At 34.5% G+C, this 16274-nt stretch overlaps 2 protein-coding genes across 2 annotated transcripts; both read right to left on the reverse strand.

Annotated features, from left to right (window-relative positions):
- Positions 1-2276: 2276 nt before the first annotated feature.
- Positions 2277-5443, reverse strand: LOC120176671 (inactive receptor-like serine/threonine-protein kinase At2g40270). Its single transcript, XM_039183053.1, has 9 exons — positions 5155-5443; positions 4902-5043; positions 4751-4822; positions 4419-4562; positions 4259-4324; positions 3683-4161; positions 3393-3583; positions 3173-3305; positions 2277-3092 (listed from the first exon to the last, which is right to left on the reverse strand). Exons 1-9 carry the CDS (start codon positions 5264-5266, stop codon positions 2533-2535), a joined length of 1899 nt encoding a protein of 632 aa, XP_039038984.1. The 5' UTR covers positions 5267-5443; the 3' UTR covers positions 2277-2532.
- A 3837-nt stretch (positions 5444-9280) lies between these two features.
- LOC120176500 (ferritin-3, chloroplastic-like) lies at positions 9281-11379 on the reverse strand. The gene is made up of 8 exons (XM_039182929.1): positions 10928-11379; positions 10716-10799; positions 10578-10638; positions 10410-10497; positions 10022-10083; positions 9814-9879; positions 9670-9733; positions 9281-9570 (listed from the first exon to the last, which is right to left on the reverse strand). Exons 1-8 carry the CDS (start codon positions 11362-11364, stop codon positions 9521-9523), a joined length of 912 nt encoding a protein of 303 aa, XP_039038860.1. The 5' UTR covers positions 11365-11379; the 3' UTR covers positions 9281-9520.
- Positions 11380-16274: the final 4895 nt, after the last annotated feature.

The raw sequence follows: 16274 nt of genomic DNA on the forward strand, positions 1-16274 counted from the left end.
GGAAAACAAGGTTGTAATGTAAGAAAATTTGGGTGGAGATGTACTTCATGAAATGGTATATATATATATATATATATATATTGAGGAATGTTTTGAAACATCGATAGACGTGGAGGCTACTGTGTTCCAAACATATATATATATTGACGAATGTTTTGAAACATCGATAGACGTGGAGGCTACTATGTTCCATCCATGCTCAACATGCGCTTGTGTATTCATTTACGTGAAGGCCGCTTTTGAATTAACAATGAACCTGGAATAATAAAAAAATATTGTGTACGGGGATTTGCTTTGTAGGATCCTTTGGCTTTCGATCATTCCATAGTCGTCTCGAACAATTTAAGGTATTGAGCGAAGCTAAAATATAAACCTTTATAAAACAAAAATATATTCTATTATTTTGAATAATTAATTTAATATTATATTAATAAATCGTAGAAAATGATTAAATTAAGTGCTTAAACTATAAAAGTAAAAAGTATGATTGAAAAAATTAAGAACCTCAATTATAAAGGTAAAAAGTGAGGTTAAAAAAATTAGGGCCGTTAATTTTAAAGGTAAAAAGTGAGATTTAAAAATTAGGGGGCTAAATTATATAAGTCAAAATGGGATTGAAAAATTAGGTGCATCAATTATAAAAGAAAAAAAGTGAGATTAAAACATTAGGGGCCTCAATTTTAAAAATAAAAAACGAGATTGAAAAAATTAGGAGTTCAATTATAAAGACACAAAGTGGGATTGAAAAACTTAGTGTTATCAATTATAAATGTAAAAAAGTGGGATTGAAAAAAAAGGTGCATCAGTTATAAATATAAAAATTAGAATTACAAAAAGTTAGGGGTCTCAATTATAAAGATAAAAATAAAATGGCTTAATATCAAAATAAGTGCCCAAACTATATCGCTTTTTCCAAATAGGTGCCTAACTAGTTTTTGACTCATCCAAGTGCCTAATTTTACAAATGTTACTCATTTAGGTCCTCAGATCGTCAACGGTTTTAAATTTCTTCCTTCAGTGACACGTGTCACAATCTGGTAATTTTAAATTTTATTTTTGAAAAATATTAAAAATATTATGATATTTATTAAATAACACTAACATTTGCTATATTATAAAACAACCCAAAATCCCAAATTCTAACCTTAATATGTCGATGTCACTCTTTATGATCACGACCCCTGCCATTGACGTAGTCCTTACCATCCTCCTACTCATACGCCGTCGTAGTTTTCAACGATTGGTCGTCGGAATCGCGTGGGATCACAATTTTAATCCTAGGGTTTGCAGGATATAGAATGTTGATTCGTCGTCGATAGATCGTCGATCGGTCACGATTTCATGGGGCTTTTGGTCGGCGGGGGGAGGGGAGGTCGGGTGGAGCTTCATCGACTGCAAAAGGCGGTAGTCGGCGTGGATTTAGAGGTTGAAATGAAGGTTTTCAAAATTTTGGGTTTATTTCAAAATTTGTGTTTTATGTTTTTAATATATATATATATATATATTAATTTCAAATAAAATTTTAAAATGATAAGGTTGTGACACGCGCCACTTAACGGGGAAATTAACACCGTTGACTGTCCGAGCACCTAAACGGGTAACGTTTGTAACGTTAGGTACCTAGATGAGTCAAAAAATAGTTTAGGCTCCTATTTGGGAAAAGAGATTTAGTTTGGACACTTATTTTAATACAAAGAGGTTTAGTTTGGACATTTTAGTATTAAGCCAAATAAAATTTAAAAATAAAATAAAAACACTCAATTATAAATATAAAAAAAAAAGATTACGAATCCTATAAAAGATGGGGGCTGAGTGGCTGCTCAGGTACACCCCTAATAGTTGGCCCTGCCATCAAACTTATTTAGGGTATGGTGAATTTAATTTGAAATTTTTAATTTTTTTATAATTTTTTTGAGTTAATTTAATTTTTGAGTTTGTATTTATAAAATTGAATAACCTAAAAACAGAAAATTAAAACGATGTCATTTTAGTTTATAGCTTAGTGTTTTGATTGTTTTACGATTTGGTTCATATTTCAATTCCATCTTAGTTTTTTTTTTTCAATTTCATCCATCAACTTTAAATTCAAGCTGATCCTCTGACTGTAACTCTTTGCAAATTCTTCTTTTCCGATCAATGAAAAACAATAACTCTTTTTTTTTCAAAATCTCTTGGAAATAAAAAAAAAAAACCTTCAATACAAGCATGAAAGATTGCAAAACTGTCAGCAATCAATTCAAAGTTGCATGAATGAATGTAACAATGAATAATCAGAATGGCAAGATTCCCCAGATTTTTGCTGGCCATCTCAAGTATATACGTTACTACGGCAGAGTTTCCATTAGCCTATTAATAAGTACAACCATTACTAGTTAAATACTTCCGAGAGTTGCCTTCCTGTGGCCGTTCACCGGTTAGTCTATGCTTAGACCGTTAAACGGATAAACAGAGACACTTGAGGTACACACCAATAAAGTACGACCATTACCGACCTGCATAAGATCGATAAAACGTTTAAAATCTCACCACCTCTTAGCTTGCTTCAGCAGACATAATCTCAAGCTCAGCCCACCAAAGAGGAGAAAGTTTTGGTGTGGCACCATCAGGTGTAATTGCAGTGATCTCTCTCAACCTATTACTAACTTCTCTCATATTCGGTCTTTGTCCAGGTTCAGGGTGAACACAAGCTTTTATGACCTCACCAATGTCCTCAACTTGCTTCTTGTCAAAAGATTTTAGGGTAGGATCGATCGTCTCCACGAGGGCTTGCTCGTTTCTCAAATAGTGTGACGCCCAGTCATCGAATGAGCCATTGTCCACCATGTAAGGCATCCTACCTGTGACCATTTCGAATAGTAATACACCAAATGTGTAGACATTGCTTCCTAGTGTAGCTGGTGGGGTATCAGACAGGTTGGTGAAACATGGGTCTGAGATTTTGGCTGCATAGTCCTCTGTTAGAACAACAGCTGAGGACGAGAGGTTTTTTTGCGGTATCGGTGGGTTCAGCTGGTGCATGTGCTCGAGGCAGTAAGCCATCCCCAATATGATTCTCAGCCTCATCATCCAGTCTAAGTGCTCAGATTCTTGAACTGCAATATCAAGGCTACAATGTTAACAAACACCAAAGGGAAAGGTAAATGGCAAATGCCTGCAACCATTAGGTACTTACTGTGTAAATGCTCAAAGAGAGTGCCACTAGGGGCGTATTCAAAGACCATCATCCTAGTAAAAGGCTCATTTTCCTCGCAATATCCGAGAAGGTTGACAAAATTTTTGTGGTTCACTTTCGACAATGTGTCAATCTGAGAACATTAACCAAGAAATAGTTAAATCAAACCATAAGAACACATCAATGGAGTGTATCTACATGGATTCTAGCAGTACGATACCTTGTTTCTGAACTGTGTTTCCAAGTTCTTTGACCAATCTTTGGCAGATTTCGCTGGGAAAGAGGCCACTGCTATTTCAACCCCATTGGACAGTGTCCCTTTGTAGACAGTGCCAATTGTTGAAGAACATATTACATTGCTGAAATCTTCACAGGCTGCTTCCAGCTCTGATCTCTTCAGCTTCGGTACACCTGAAAATGAGTGCAATTTGATCATACATAATAAGGTGCAATCAACCCTTGAAATAACGTTGTCTAGCTTATAGTTTTGCAACGGAGTAGAAGAATTACCAGTCACAAATGCTTTCTGAAGCTTTCCACTTAACCCTGTTTTCCAAGGTTTCACAGGAGACACCTTGGATGTTTTAAAGAGATAAGCAATGGCTATTAATATCAGAAGACATATGGTACCCCCTATGGCTCCAGCCAGTATTGCAGTTTGATGATGTGAATTTGAATGGGATGGAGCAGAAGCATCAGGTGATACTTTCTTATCTGAAGGAGAAGGAGACCGAGCCAGAGTAGTGGACCATTGTTTCTTCTGAGGACCTCTTGCCAATGTACGATTTGCAGAAGGCTTAGAAGTTGAGGGAGCATCTCTTGCCGATGTACGATTTGCGGAAGACTTCAAAGATGGAGGAGAATTTCGACCTCGACGTGCAGCAGAATGTTCATTGAATAAAAGGTGTGATTTTGGTGGCATTGCAGGAATTGCCGGCATTTTCTGCACTAGTTTCCTTTTTGCAACATATTTAGATTCGCCTAGCTCCCTATCAGATAAATCAACAAGGTTTAAACAAAATCGATACATACTATAATACGAACACGACACAAGTACACGAGTTATTCTCAAATATGATGGCACACCTTTGGTTGCAAGTGGATTTAGTAGCCTCCAATGGTTGATCTAGAAGCTCATTATTGTCTACTAAGCTGCAACAATATGCAGAAAAAGTCATTAAAACTGATTTTGGCTTAGAAAATCTCCTTGAATCGAGGATTGAATTGTTCGAAATCGCCGACTTACAGAACTGTTAGTGACAAAGTGGAACCAAGTTGAAGTGGAATTAGTCCACTCAAGTTATTATATCCCAAGTCTAACACCTCTAATTCCTTCAGTTCTCCAATTCCTTCTGGGATTTTCCCAGTAAAACGGTTGTTCCTTAAATTTCTGGGGAAAATAAAATCACACTTCTGAATTGAAGAAAGTAAAAGCATGGACCTTGTTTTTGGTATATGTTATTCGGAAATGCGAGTGTCGAATACAAGTATGTATCAAACATGGATATAGTTATATTTTTTCCAAAGTTTTTTCATGTATTCAGAGATATGAGTAAAAATGAAGTCATAGGTACTTACATAGACTTGATGTGAGCTAGGTTTCCAAGCTCAGGTGCTAATGTTCCTTCAAGATAAAGATCTTTCAAGTTCCTGCATTTCAATCCCATCCATCAATTTTTTTCCTTTCTTTTCTTAGTAACCAAACACGAAAAGGGAAAGAAATACTTACAAAACAACAACTTTGCCATCATCAGAGCATTGGACACCAAACCAGGAACAATGGTCAACTTCTCCTTCTTCTTTCTTCCAATCCCACAAAGCACCAAATGGATCATTCACCACTTTCTCTTTCAGTCTCAACAAAGCCAACCCTGCATCCATCAACAGAACATCTTTTTTTCAACCATTTTCTCGAGAAACAAACAAAACCCAGAACTTAAAAAGAAAATAAGAAGAAGAGCAAGAAGAAGAAGAAAAGTTACCATCTTCACTCAACGACCAGCAACCCAAAGTTTGACATAGGAAAAACAGCACGATAACAACTCCAAAATCTTGTTTTAATCTTACAAACTTCCAGGTCTTGTTCACAATCATCTTCTTTCCTTGTTGTTTTGATATGGAAGCTTAATTCAAACACTGAGATGGAAGATATTAACGCAACCGAGAGAGTAGAAAACGCGTGCTGGTACACTAAAAGACTGTAGTGAATTGAAAGCTTTTCTCTTTGAAATTTCCAAAGGTTTCCTATTAACAGAGGCAAAGGCAGAAGTGATTGCCGGAAGAGAAGCTGGTAAAAATGAAAGGAAAAGCTGGCAAATTATCAATGGACAGTTGGGTTAAGTCATGACTGGTGGTCCATGGATGACTTGACTTGTATTCTATTTTAAATTAAAGAATAAATAAATTGATAGGTTAAAATGAAATATACAATGAATCACTACGAACTGGAGTGTTAAAAATCTAAAAATAATAATAAAAACTTGGAATATTGATTGAATTAGACTAAAAGGTTAATTATTAAAATTTATTATATATTATTATTTAATTATAATCATTTATAATTTATAATAAAAAGGAATGTTATTTTTTTCTTATAATTATAATTTCTTATCATTAAAGTGTGATATTCATATACATGTATATATCTTAACTATATTCAATTATTTTATTTAATAAATTCAAACATTAAATATGTGTTAATAATGATTATTTTATAATTTATGCGATAAATTATGCTTTAGTTCCTAATTTTTTTATTTTATTTTAGTTAGACTACAAAAGTTATAACATTAAAATTTTAATTAACGGTAAACTTTGTTACATATCAACATTAATAATGATATTTTAATATTAAAATTATGCATTTTATTAAAGTAATATAAATTCATATACAATAAATTTCTTGTAGTCTTAAATAAAAAAATATTATATATTTAAATACATTCAAAATTATTATTTTTATAATAAAAGAGATAATAATAATTGAAGTAAGACTCAATTGGGTATAATTTTCATTAGAAAGAGACAGGAAGATTTTATTAACCAACGGGATTGGTTCAAGTGGTTAGTAGCTTGATATCACTTAAGTAATGTTTCGGGTTCGAGTTTTTGTGTATGCAGAAAATCTCCGCTGAGAGACTCACCCACTAAAACCAGGTGTATAACTCGATTCAATCTAGATTAGTTAAGGTAAAACCTTAGAACCAAAGGGAAACCTTTACTTGTAAATTGCTTCATTAAATGCATATATAATAATCTAACACCTTATTATTTGTTATCGTACGTATATTATCAACTACTTACTAATTTTGTGTTAATGCAGCGTCATGACTTTCATAAAACTGTAAAAGTTTATTAAATTAACCAGTAATGTTATTATATATATGACATTGTCATACGTTCATTCATTGCATATGTGTACATATTAAACGTGAAATTAGATTTATTCGTATTTTAAATGCATATATTTTAACTAAAATTTAAAAATTATATATTTTTATTACCTAAACTTTTTAAAAATAAAATAAATGGAGTGAAAAGAGGGAAACATTGAAGGATTGAATGAAATAGTTTGGTGGTGCTTGGCTGGAATCTTTACTAAATCACATGCATACTTGAGAGGTTCATGTTCAAGTCAATTAATAAAATAAAGGGTAAACTAAGCATTTATGAGAGGTTCATGTTCAAGTCAATTAATAAAATAAAGGGTAAACTAAGCATTTAGTACATAAATTATAAGCTTTGATCCTTTTTAATATCTAAATTTTTAAAATTTCCAAAACAATACTTAATGTTTAGTTTTTTCTCCAAAATAATATACAACAACAACAACAAAACCCAATTCCCATATGCAATGGGGTAAGGGGGAGGTAGGGTAGTAGGCTGCCCCCAACGCCAGGTTGAGAGTACCTTCCGTGGAAGACCTCCGGCAGTCAGAAAATTAAAAATATAGATAAAATGCAATGCATGTATAAATAAATACATAGTTAAACAGTATTCATATGCAGTCATTAATATCATTAATATCATATGCGCGTCTGTAATGGGAAGTAATCCCTGCAAATAAATCCCTGCGAAAAAATATCTGCATATAGACAGAAACATAAGACCCGACTAAATTTAATAGTGAAGAGAATGATACACAGAAGTCAACGATAGGAAGCCCAGTTCTAAGCCTTCATAAATACCGATACAGAAACGTATAAAAAATAGAAGTCATGGAAATTACTACAAAGGCATTAAAAAAAGACAGAGATGATACACCCTATAGATGTGACCCACACTACTCGACTACCCTAATCTTAAGTCTCCATACTTTCCTATCAGAGGTCATGTCCTCGGTAAGGGCTAAATCCATCAAATAAGATCTCAAGCAGTCTTCCCACTTCCGCCTTGGTCGTCATCTCCTTCTGGCACCGTCGACTGTAATCGACTCTACCCTCCTGACCGCATCCGACGGTAGTCGCCTAAGGACATGCCCAAACCACCGTAGTCTTCCCTCCCTCAATTTTTCGGAAACAGACACCACCCTTAAGGATATCCTAATAGCAGAGTTTGTTTCCATATCCCACAGAGTCCTACCACATGTCCATCGAAGCATTCTCATTTCTGCGGCCTCTATCCTCCTTACGTGATCCTTCTTGATTGCCCAACATTCTGATCCATACAACAGCGCTGGTCTTATTGCCATTCTATAAAATTTTCCCTTAAGTTTTAGAGGCACCTTCTTGTCACACAAAACTCCAGTTGCAGCCCTCCACTTTAGCTATCCCGCCTTTATACGGTGTGTAACGTCATCATCTACACCCCATCTTTATGTATCATAGACCCTAGGTACTTGAAACAATCGTTTGAGGGGAGAACGTGTCCTTCTATGCATACTTCTACATCTTCATCATTTTGGTCCCCACTGAAGTTTGAACATAAATACTTTGTCTTTTCAATATTGATCCTTAGACCTTTTTCTTCCAAAGCAGTCTTCCAGGTAGCCAGTCTACTATTCAACTCAGATTTTGTTTCAGCAACTAAGACAATGTCGTCAGCGAAAAGCATACACCATGGTACACCGTCTGGTGTCGCACAATAGATGTCGTCCATAATCAAGGCGAAGATGTAAGGGCTAAGAGCCGACCCCTGGTGGAGTCCGATTTCAACCAGGAATGCCTCGGTATCGCCAACTGTAGTCCTGACGTATGTAGTAGATCTACAGTCCATATCACGAATCGCCCGGATATAAGCAGTTGAGATTCGTCTCGTTTCCAAAGTCTTCCAGATCGTATCGCGGGGAACACTATCATAAGCCTTCTCAAGGTCAATGAACACCAAAATAATATGATTTTTCAAATATATATATATATATATATATAATATTATTAATTTATCAAAATTTCATTTTCAGGACCATTTATAATAATTCAGAAATTTTAATGACAATTTTATAATATTTTAAATTTAGATGACCGTTTTATAATTTGGGAGATTTATAATAAAGATAATTATCTTAATTTGATTTACTCTTCATAATATTAAGATACGAGCATATTATTTAAAAAATCTAATATTCCACCCGATTAAATTAACATGTAAAATGAGTTCATTTGAAACGAAGTGTGGATTAATATTATTTTCAATTCTATCTTAGGGAGAGGAAGAAAATATTTTCAAGTCCTTTATAAATATAGAATTACAGATTGATACAATGATAAAATTACATTTTAATTTCCTCCTAAAACGTATAATTGAGTTTGAGAATTGATATCCATTTTTAGACATGGTCTAGTGCCTTTGGGAATTAAAGTCCAACAGCTATCCCCAGTTTAAAAGGCCAATTTCAAAACAACAAAATGAACACATTTTAGCCAGAGATCGGTGACAGCCATGGGAGAGGTCAATTTCAACCGGAAAAACCCTCTCAGTTGAGCCATGGGAAAGATCAGCTTGATTCTATCCGATTTCTTGAATTTTTCGGATTGAATTTGTTTCGGTTCTCGATTTTTTCGTATTAACTCTTGGTTTTCACGTTAGGACAATGCTATCTTCAATCACATATAAGACTTTGACAAGTAAATGGTCATTTGCTCATTGACAATGTGCATTCATAGAAACTTCAAATGAACCCTACTTGTGATTAGGTTCTAGTCCTTCTCAATATTATTTCGAGCTATCGGATAACTCTGCAGAGCATTTAACAGAAGAAAACAGTCATTAATGTCGATAGATCGACACAAAGCTTCTAAACTACTCATAAAACTTGCAAGCAAAATCTCTCAAACGCTTATACTACGGGTACAGGCCCCTATAGATCGACCCTCTGATACCGAAAGCAAGCAGCGACTTTTATCTCGGATTTCATGCAGCAGCTCCCTCGTGGAGGAGCATCTGATCAAAGTGCCACACCCCTGAACATACAAATTATCCAATGACCAAATAAGTTTACCGAACAAGTAACAAATTGTGAGACGGCGACAACAACAACAAAGAGAAGTTCAGTTTCATACCATGTCCTTTGCCAACTCTTCTCAACTGAGCCACATATTCTGATATTTTCTTGATGGCCTCCACCTGCATAGAAAGCAAGATCATGACCATCTGTTCTGATTTCGGCGATCGTGAACGAAAAAGGTCGAGAGTTGCATGCATACCTGCTCGGCTAAGTACTCGCTTTCAACGAAATGCGTCAGCTGCACATCATGGTTCCTCTCAGCCACCTGTTTCAGCAATGTGTTGGCCAATCAGCTCATTGACTTCATACTCCAAATCAATTAGATCTTAGAGTTTATCAACAGGTTGAGAAATCAAAAAGCTCGACCGGAACCGGATGGTTAATAGCAAAAGAGGGAAAAGTCTTACACCGTGCAAGTTCAATAGCTTTTCATTCGTTAGTTTCTCCAGGGACAAGGCAAGCTCCATTGCTGAACCAAGTAATTGAAACCGACTTATTAGACGTTATCACAACAAAATCTACAGTTCTGAGGAAGTAACAACAGCCTAACGCATCGTTTCAGTTTCTAACATATGTAACAAACATCGAATATACAAATTTCCATACATATATGGTTGCAAACATGAATCCACAGTTCATTGTTTTGTTTATGTATGCATAACATCATAGAGTAACAGCAACCGAAATCGACTTATCAGACAGATAGACACTATCATGCAGTCCGATTAGGCATTAACAGTGCATGTTGACACGATGACTTATAATAAACACATCAGACATCCAAATTCAACTCACCATATAAGGCATCTCCTTTCTCTACATGATAAAACTCCGAGAAGGGCATCAGTATGGACTGCAGCTTCACTTTTCCGCCTCGCTTATTCTGTGAAAATAGAAGGAGAATAAGGAAATGATATTACATGATAAAGAATAACAACACCGACAACAGCATAGACAAATAACCTGGTATTCCATCAATTTCTCAGCATGTTCTCTCTCTTCTAGGCTAGATTCCTTAAAGAACCTATTCAAAGAAAACCTATAATTAGCTCAGTTCCACCAAAAAGGGTACCAAAACTGAGAAATTTCAGCAAGAATTACTTGGCAAGGCCTCTGAGCGCAACGTTGTCCCTGTCGAAGTAAGCGAACATAGCATGGTACACATAGGAAACATTGTACTCCACACTGTCATTTCATAAACAAATACAAATTGTGTAAGATTTAAGACCAAACATAAACGCGCATACCATAATCCACGATAAAAGAAACATGAATTGAAGATCAAATCATAAAAAAGAAAAAGAGAAGCCAACTTGATTTGTTCATTGATGGCGGCTTCACATTCATCCGAATACTTTTGACGAGCCAGGGACACTTGAGGCTGAGATGGGACCAGATCAAACTCCTTCTTCACTTCCTCAAAGGGCTCGAAAATGACACCGGTTAATGGGTTGCTGTTGGCTCCTTTGGTCGCACAAACAACGGAACCGAACCCAGACCCAGACCTGTTTTTTGGACAAGATAGAGAGGAAAACAGGAGTACCCGATTCTCCACAGTCGGATTCTTCAACAAAGAAAAAGCAGGGGAAGCTTTCAACAACATGGCTAACAGAAAAGGAAGCTTTTTGATGAAAAGGGTGAATAAAAACAGAGACTTTAAAACAAACAATTGAAGGAGAAGGAGATGGGTGCATGAGGGACGGCGGATCAGCAGAGGAATAAAAAGGATGGGTAGGGATGGTAACGCCATTGGATGGAAGACACGTGGACGATGAAGATGAGGAGGTGGAAGGTGGGAGTGTGGCAGGCTCGTGGAGATATCCCATTTGTGATCTTAATGGCTGCTTGTAACTATTTACCGTTTGATTCTTAGTCTGATTGTCCTTTTGCCCTCAAAAGTTAAAGAAAAGGACAAAGAAGATGGAATATTGTTAATGATGCAATTCTCTCTCTCTCTCTTTCATTTATAAATCATCCTTTTCAAAGAGATTGTTATTAAAAATTGCTCTTTTATTTATGCTATTGTGATCAATTTTAAAAAATAAGGATAGAATATGTCGAAAATGATTATTTAATTGTGTAGGAGTATTTGACAAATAGATGTCCCTTTTAAAAAAATTAAGGATGGAATAGATCTAATTTCTCTTACATTAATGTTCTTTATATGATAATTGAATAATCTTAACACATTGAAAGTTGTTTTCACTTAAATCAGAAAATTATCTAGCATCGTTTCCCCCTTTTCTGTTGCTGTTTTCAATGGATACCATAATTTAGGGGAGTAAAACTTGACTCAATTCGAAGATTTGAATTTTTTCGATTCGACTCGAATTGACTTCGAGTTGTAATTTCATAAAGTCGACTCGACTCGAAAATTTTCAAGTTCAAATTAAGTTGTAAAATAAAATTCGAATAATTCAAAATTTTTAGCAATTAGTTGACTAAATTTTAAGTTTAAATCGAGTCCTCAAATTTGTGATATGTATCGCATATGAAAAAAATGAAAAAAATACATGTGTATATATGGTTATAAAAACCCATTTAAATTGTAATAAAATAATATCATAATATTATAAATATTTACAATTAAATTTTAAATAGTAACTCAAAAACTTGACTCGATTTGAATTTTTTTTAAATCAACTTGAATTATTAAATAAAACTCATTAACTCGAATGACTTGACTCGACTCAACCATACCATGGTTAATTATTTGTTTTTTAAATGGTGAGATGTGTTGGAAAAGAAAGGCATCCCAAGAAAAGTGATGGGGAAAGTATCTTTCAGAAGTAGAGGGCGTGGCAAATGTCTATTAGACTAACATTTTCATTATGTTGATAAGTGGAGGCCTTTCACTTTTCACTAAGATGTGTGGATTTTTTGGGCTCCATAAATATTTATTTATTACAGATTTGACATCATAATTGAGGACTTACGACGGACTCCGGCTGTCCCGTATGCCAGAATAGTACACGGATAACCTATTACATTCTTCGGGATTGCTCCACCACCCGTATGGTGTCGGTGTGGACGCAAATCATCCCGCCTCATCTGACAGGGAGTTTCTTTTCCCTTAATTTTCTCCATTGGTTGAAATCTAATCTAAATCCTTCGTTGACTTTCAGGTTGATGTGTATTATTGGATTATGCTGTGGAGACTATGGAAGCAACGTCGCAGCTTTGTGTTCGAAGGCGAGATCTGGACCACCCAGGCCATTATCCGCTTCGTAAAGTCTAGGGTTCAATCCATCAAAGCGAGGCACTCGTCTACCCTTCCAGGTGCCAACCATAGGAACAATAATCAGGTCTGGAAGCCCCCCGGTTCATAGAACAGTCAAGCTTAACACCGACTGAACCGTGAACCAAGCCAAGATGGAAAAACCCGAAGGCGGCATATTTCTCAATTTGGATGGAGTTTGTCTCTCCGGATATTGTCCCAGCTTTGTCATTGTTCTATTCTCCACGCCGAGGGTTCAAACGTATAACAGTTGAGATGGACAACAAAGAAGTTGTCTGGATTCTGTCATCTCCCGTGTCCTCCTTCGCCATTGGCAGATCACCTTTAAATATATCCAGCGTGAAACGAACGACGCTGCTGACGATAGCTCATCTAAATCATATGTCCCCTCTTGACCGGTCGGACTTTGACTACCCGTTTGCCAATATTCATCGCCTACTCCACCTGGACATGGACTAGTGGAGAAGGAAGACTCTTTGCTATTAACTCAGCCTTCATTTGTAAAAAAATCATGTGTAGTCATAGACAAGTTGTAGAATCACATATTATGTATACAACAATAGATAAGTTGTATAATCCCAAATTAAGTATTTAGTAATAGACAAGTTTAACTCTAGCATATTGGCCTTGGTTCCCAAAGTACCTAATCCATGTATGTAGTCATATCTTGGTCGGCTAGCTTTTCGCAGATTATGCATATTGCTCATCTCTACTTTTTATTGTCGAATCAAATTGAAACCGATTGAATTCAAATCAAATATTCATCTTAACAAGAACTTCATTGTAAACACGCCAGTGTAGCCCATTTGATGCATAGACCTTGTCCAAAAGTTATCCTACAACCTTAGGAATGCTTCAAAGTTCCAATGATTGTCAAAAGTATTTGGGCTGCTTCCTTAACCTTTTGGTCTATTTTATTAGGGCTTCATTTGAGCCGACATTACTTTCACATTCAATTTGAGGCTTTATATGCCCAATTATGGCACATTTCCATTGTCATTTTGTCAAAATAATCAATTACTACACATTGAAATACCCCTTAGTTGCATAAATCAAGTAGCCTATGTGGTAAAAGAATTATTGTTATTATTTGAGAATTTAGGTTCAAGCACTATAAATGCCTTGTGTGTAAACGTTCAATCTCAAAAGGTTGCGAGTTATCTTTAAACAGATATTATCTTATATTTACTATAGATTAATTAAAAAAAATACTCTTTAGTTTTCTTATTTCTCTTCTATCTTATGAGGTTATTTTTCTTTATTGTTTAAAAGGTTGATATCATCAATCACTACACCAATGACTACTATGCTTTGCTATAACCTTTTTGTATTCTTTTAGTTTATTTTCTCTTTAAGATTGGATTAGTTATAGTCTCTTCGATAAATATTTATTAAATTTTATTCCTTATTTCTAAAAAGAATCCTATTTCTTTTCTAAAATCCTATTTTGATTGTATAAAATTCAAATTAAATTACAGAATAAATTAAAATATCTGTAATAATATTAATAATATAATAATTAATATATATTATATATAAATATATAAATAAAATATGCGTTATATCTATAACTAATTACATACTTCATAGTTATATCTATAACTAAGAATTATTTGATTTATTAGTGAACAAGGAAAATATCATCTAGGCAAGTAAATAGATTGATATTAAAACAACGATTAATTACTATTGCTATAAAACAAGCTCGTATTTTTATCTTCGTTACCCTTTCTTAATAATGAGAAACAATTTGAAAGAAGTGAGTCAACCGCTATAACTACTGCTCTTAGAACCATAAATAAATAGGCTTACCCCTTAAATTAATTCAAAAGTATAAACATAGGTTGATGCTTTATTCAAAAAATATGATAATCAAAATTGCTGTGTCTTAAGAAAAAATAAATAAATAAATAAATAAAAGAATCGAATCCGGTTAGAGAAGAAAAAGAAATCATTTTTTATTGAGCGTTTTCACTCATCTTGTTTTGATGACTTTATCAGAATTTTTTTTATCATATTAATTTATACTCTTCCTTCCCCGAGTTCATTCTCTAGGGAACCTATTTCATTTAAAGCATTTCGTTGGATTCCTTCTGATATCCTTATTTTATAATCTAGTTGGAAATCATATAAAGACAATTCCTATTTGAGATAGCTATTTGTGCAAGTATTTTACTATTAAGAAGCAATTGTTTCATGTACAAATTGTGTATCAATCTACTATAGCTATAGGATACCCATATTTCGCGAATTACTACATTTATTCGAGTAATCCACAAACACGAAAATCTCTTTTTTTTCTATCTCTATCCCGATGAGCTGAAACCAAAGCTCGTATTCTTTGTTGAGTAATAGTTCGAGTAAGTCTTGAATGAGCCCTCGAAAGCTTGATGCAAATTCAATTTTAACCATCTAATTTAATAAACTTGTAATTCAACCCCAATTCAATATTAAATTCCAAAAATCGGCAAACCAATACAAATTTCCAGCATTACCATAATTTACACAAATGATACTCTTACATTTAATAACTTGTAAACAAGTCCCCTATTTTCTTGGACTTTTTGAATTCCACCCCAAATTTTACCAAATTTTGAAATTTGATTCTAAATAACTTTCCAATCTTAATTTTCCAGCATCTCAATATTAAAAATTAACATTGAACACACCAAAACTCATATTTAAACAACCATGTCCCCCAATTCTTAAAACTTGTAAAATAGCCCTTTTACATTTTCAAGGTTCCAAATTGATCCAAATCAATCTCCAATTCACAAAGAATACTTCTAATATCATTTCTAACCGATCGGAAATTTTTCAATAACCCCCCCCAATTTCTTCCCTATGGTCGAATGCTTCATGTCACCTAAGGGGGGTTGTTTGTTCAATTTCAAGTATGAATTCAACCTCCTATGATTAAATTTGTGCATTTCCAATCATCACAACATCAAATTGAATCAAAATCCCATCATTCTCACAAACCCTAGTATGTCCAAACCTTATATATGCATGTACAAATAATTTTAATCATTATACATACTTTAAAAATAATCACCAAACCCTCCCTAAACCCTAATCATCTAATCTCAACACACAAGCGTCTTCACCTAACAATATTGGTACCAAATGATAGAGAATTTCATGTCAGTTAATTTTTTTGAAAGATGATACTTTGTATTAAGAAATGATACAAAGTACACCACCACCATGTCCTCATTAAAAAACCTCTCTATCCCTAAATGGAGGAAAAAGAGTAAACTATGGGGTGGTAAAGAAATTGACACACGAATACTTACAGTAAACAAACCAACCCCCTGCCTACCACAATCCTCAATCCAACATGATAGAAAATCAGACTTCACATCCCAAATAAAACATAACGACTACACGAACAAGGAACAACTTCCTGTACTTAATCACTA

The sequence above is a fragment of the Hibiscus syriacus genome, unplaced genomic scaffold (assembly GCF_006381635.1).
Source record: "Hibiscus syriacus cultivar Baekdansim isolate YM2019G1 unplaced genomic scaffold, ASM638163v2 tig00112249_pilon, whole genome shotgun sequence".
Classification (NCBI taxonomy): Eukaryota; Viridiplantae; Streptophyta; class Magnoliopsida; order Malvales; family Malvaceae; genus Hibiscus; species Hibiscus syriacus.

Bases quoted from the DNA above. Each gene is read 5' to 3' on its own strand.
- LOC120176671 (XM_039183053.1), bottom strand. From the start codon at position 5,266: ATGATTGTGAACAAGACCTGGAAGTTTGTAAGATTAAAACAAGATTTT. The intron at 5,044-5,154 runs GTAACTTTTCTT...TGATGGATGCAG, and splicing joins CTGGTCGTTGAGTGAAGATG to GGTTGGCTTTGTTGAGACTG. The intron at 4,325-4,418 runs GTAAGTCGGCGA...ATATTGTTGCAG, and splicing joins ACTTTGTCACTAACAGTTCT to CTTAGTAGACAATAATGAGC.
- LOC120176500 (XM_039182929.1), bottom strand. From the start codon at position 11,364: ATGGCGTTACCATCCCTACCCATCCTTTTTATTCCTCTGCTGATCCGC. The intron at 10,084-10,409 runs GTGAGTTGAATT...TACTTGGTTCAG, and splicing joins GAAAGGAGATGCCTTATATG to CAATGGAGCTTGCCTTGTCC. The intron at 9,880-10,021 runs GTAAGACTTTTC...TTGCTGAAACAG, and splicing joins AGCTATTGAACTTGCACGGT to GTGGCTGAGAGGAACCATGA.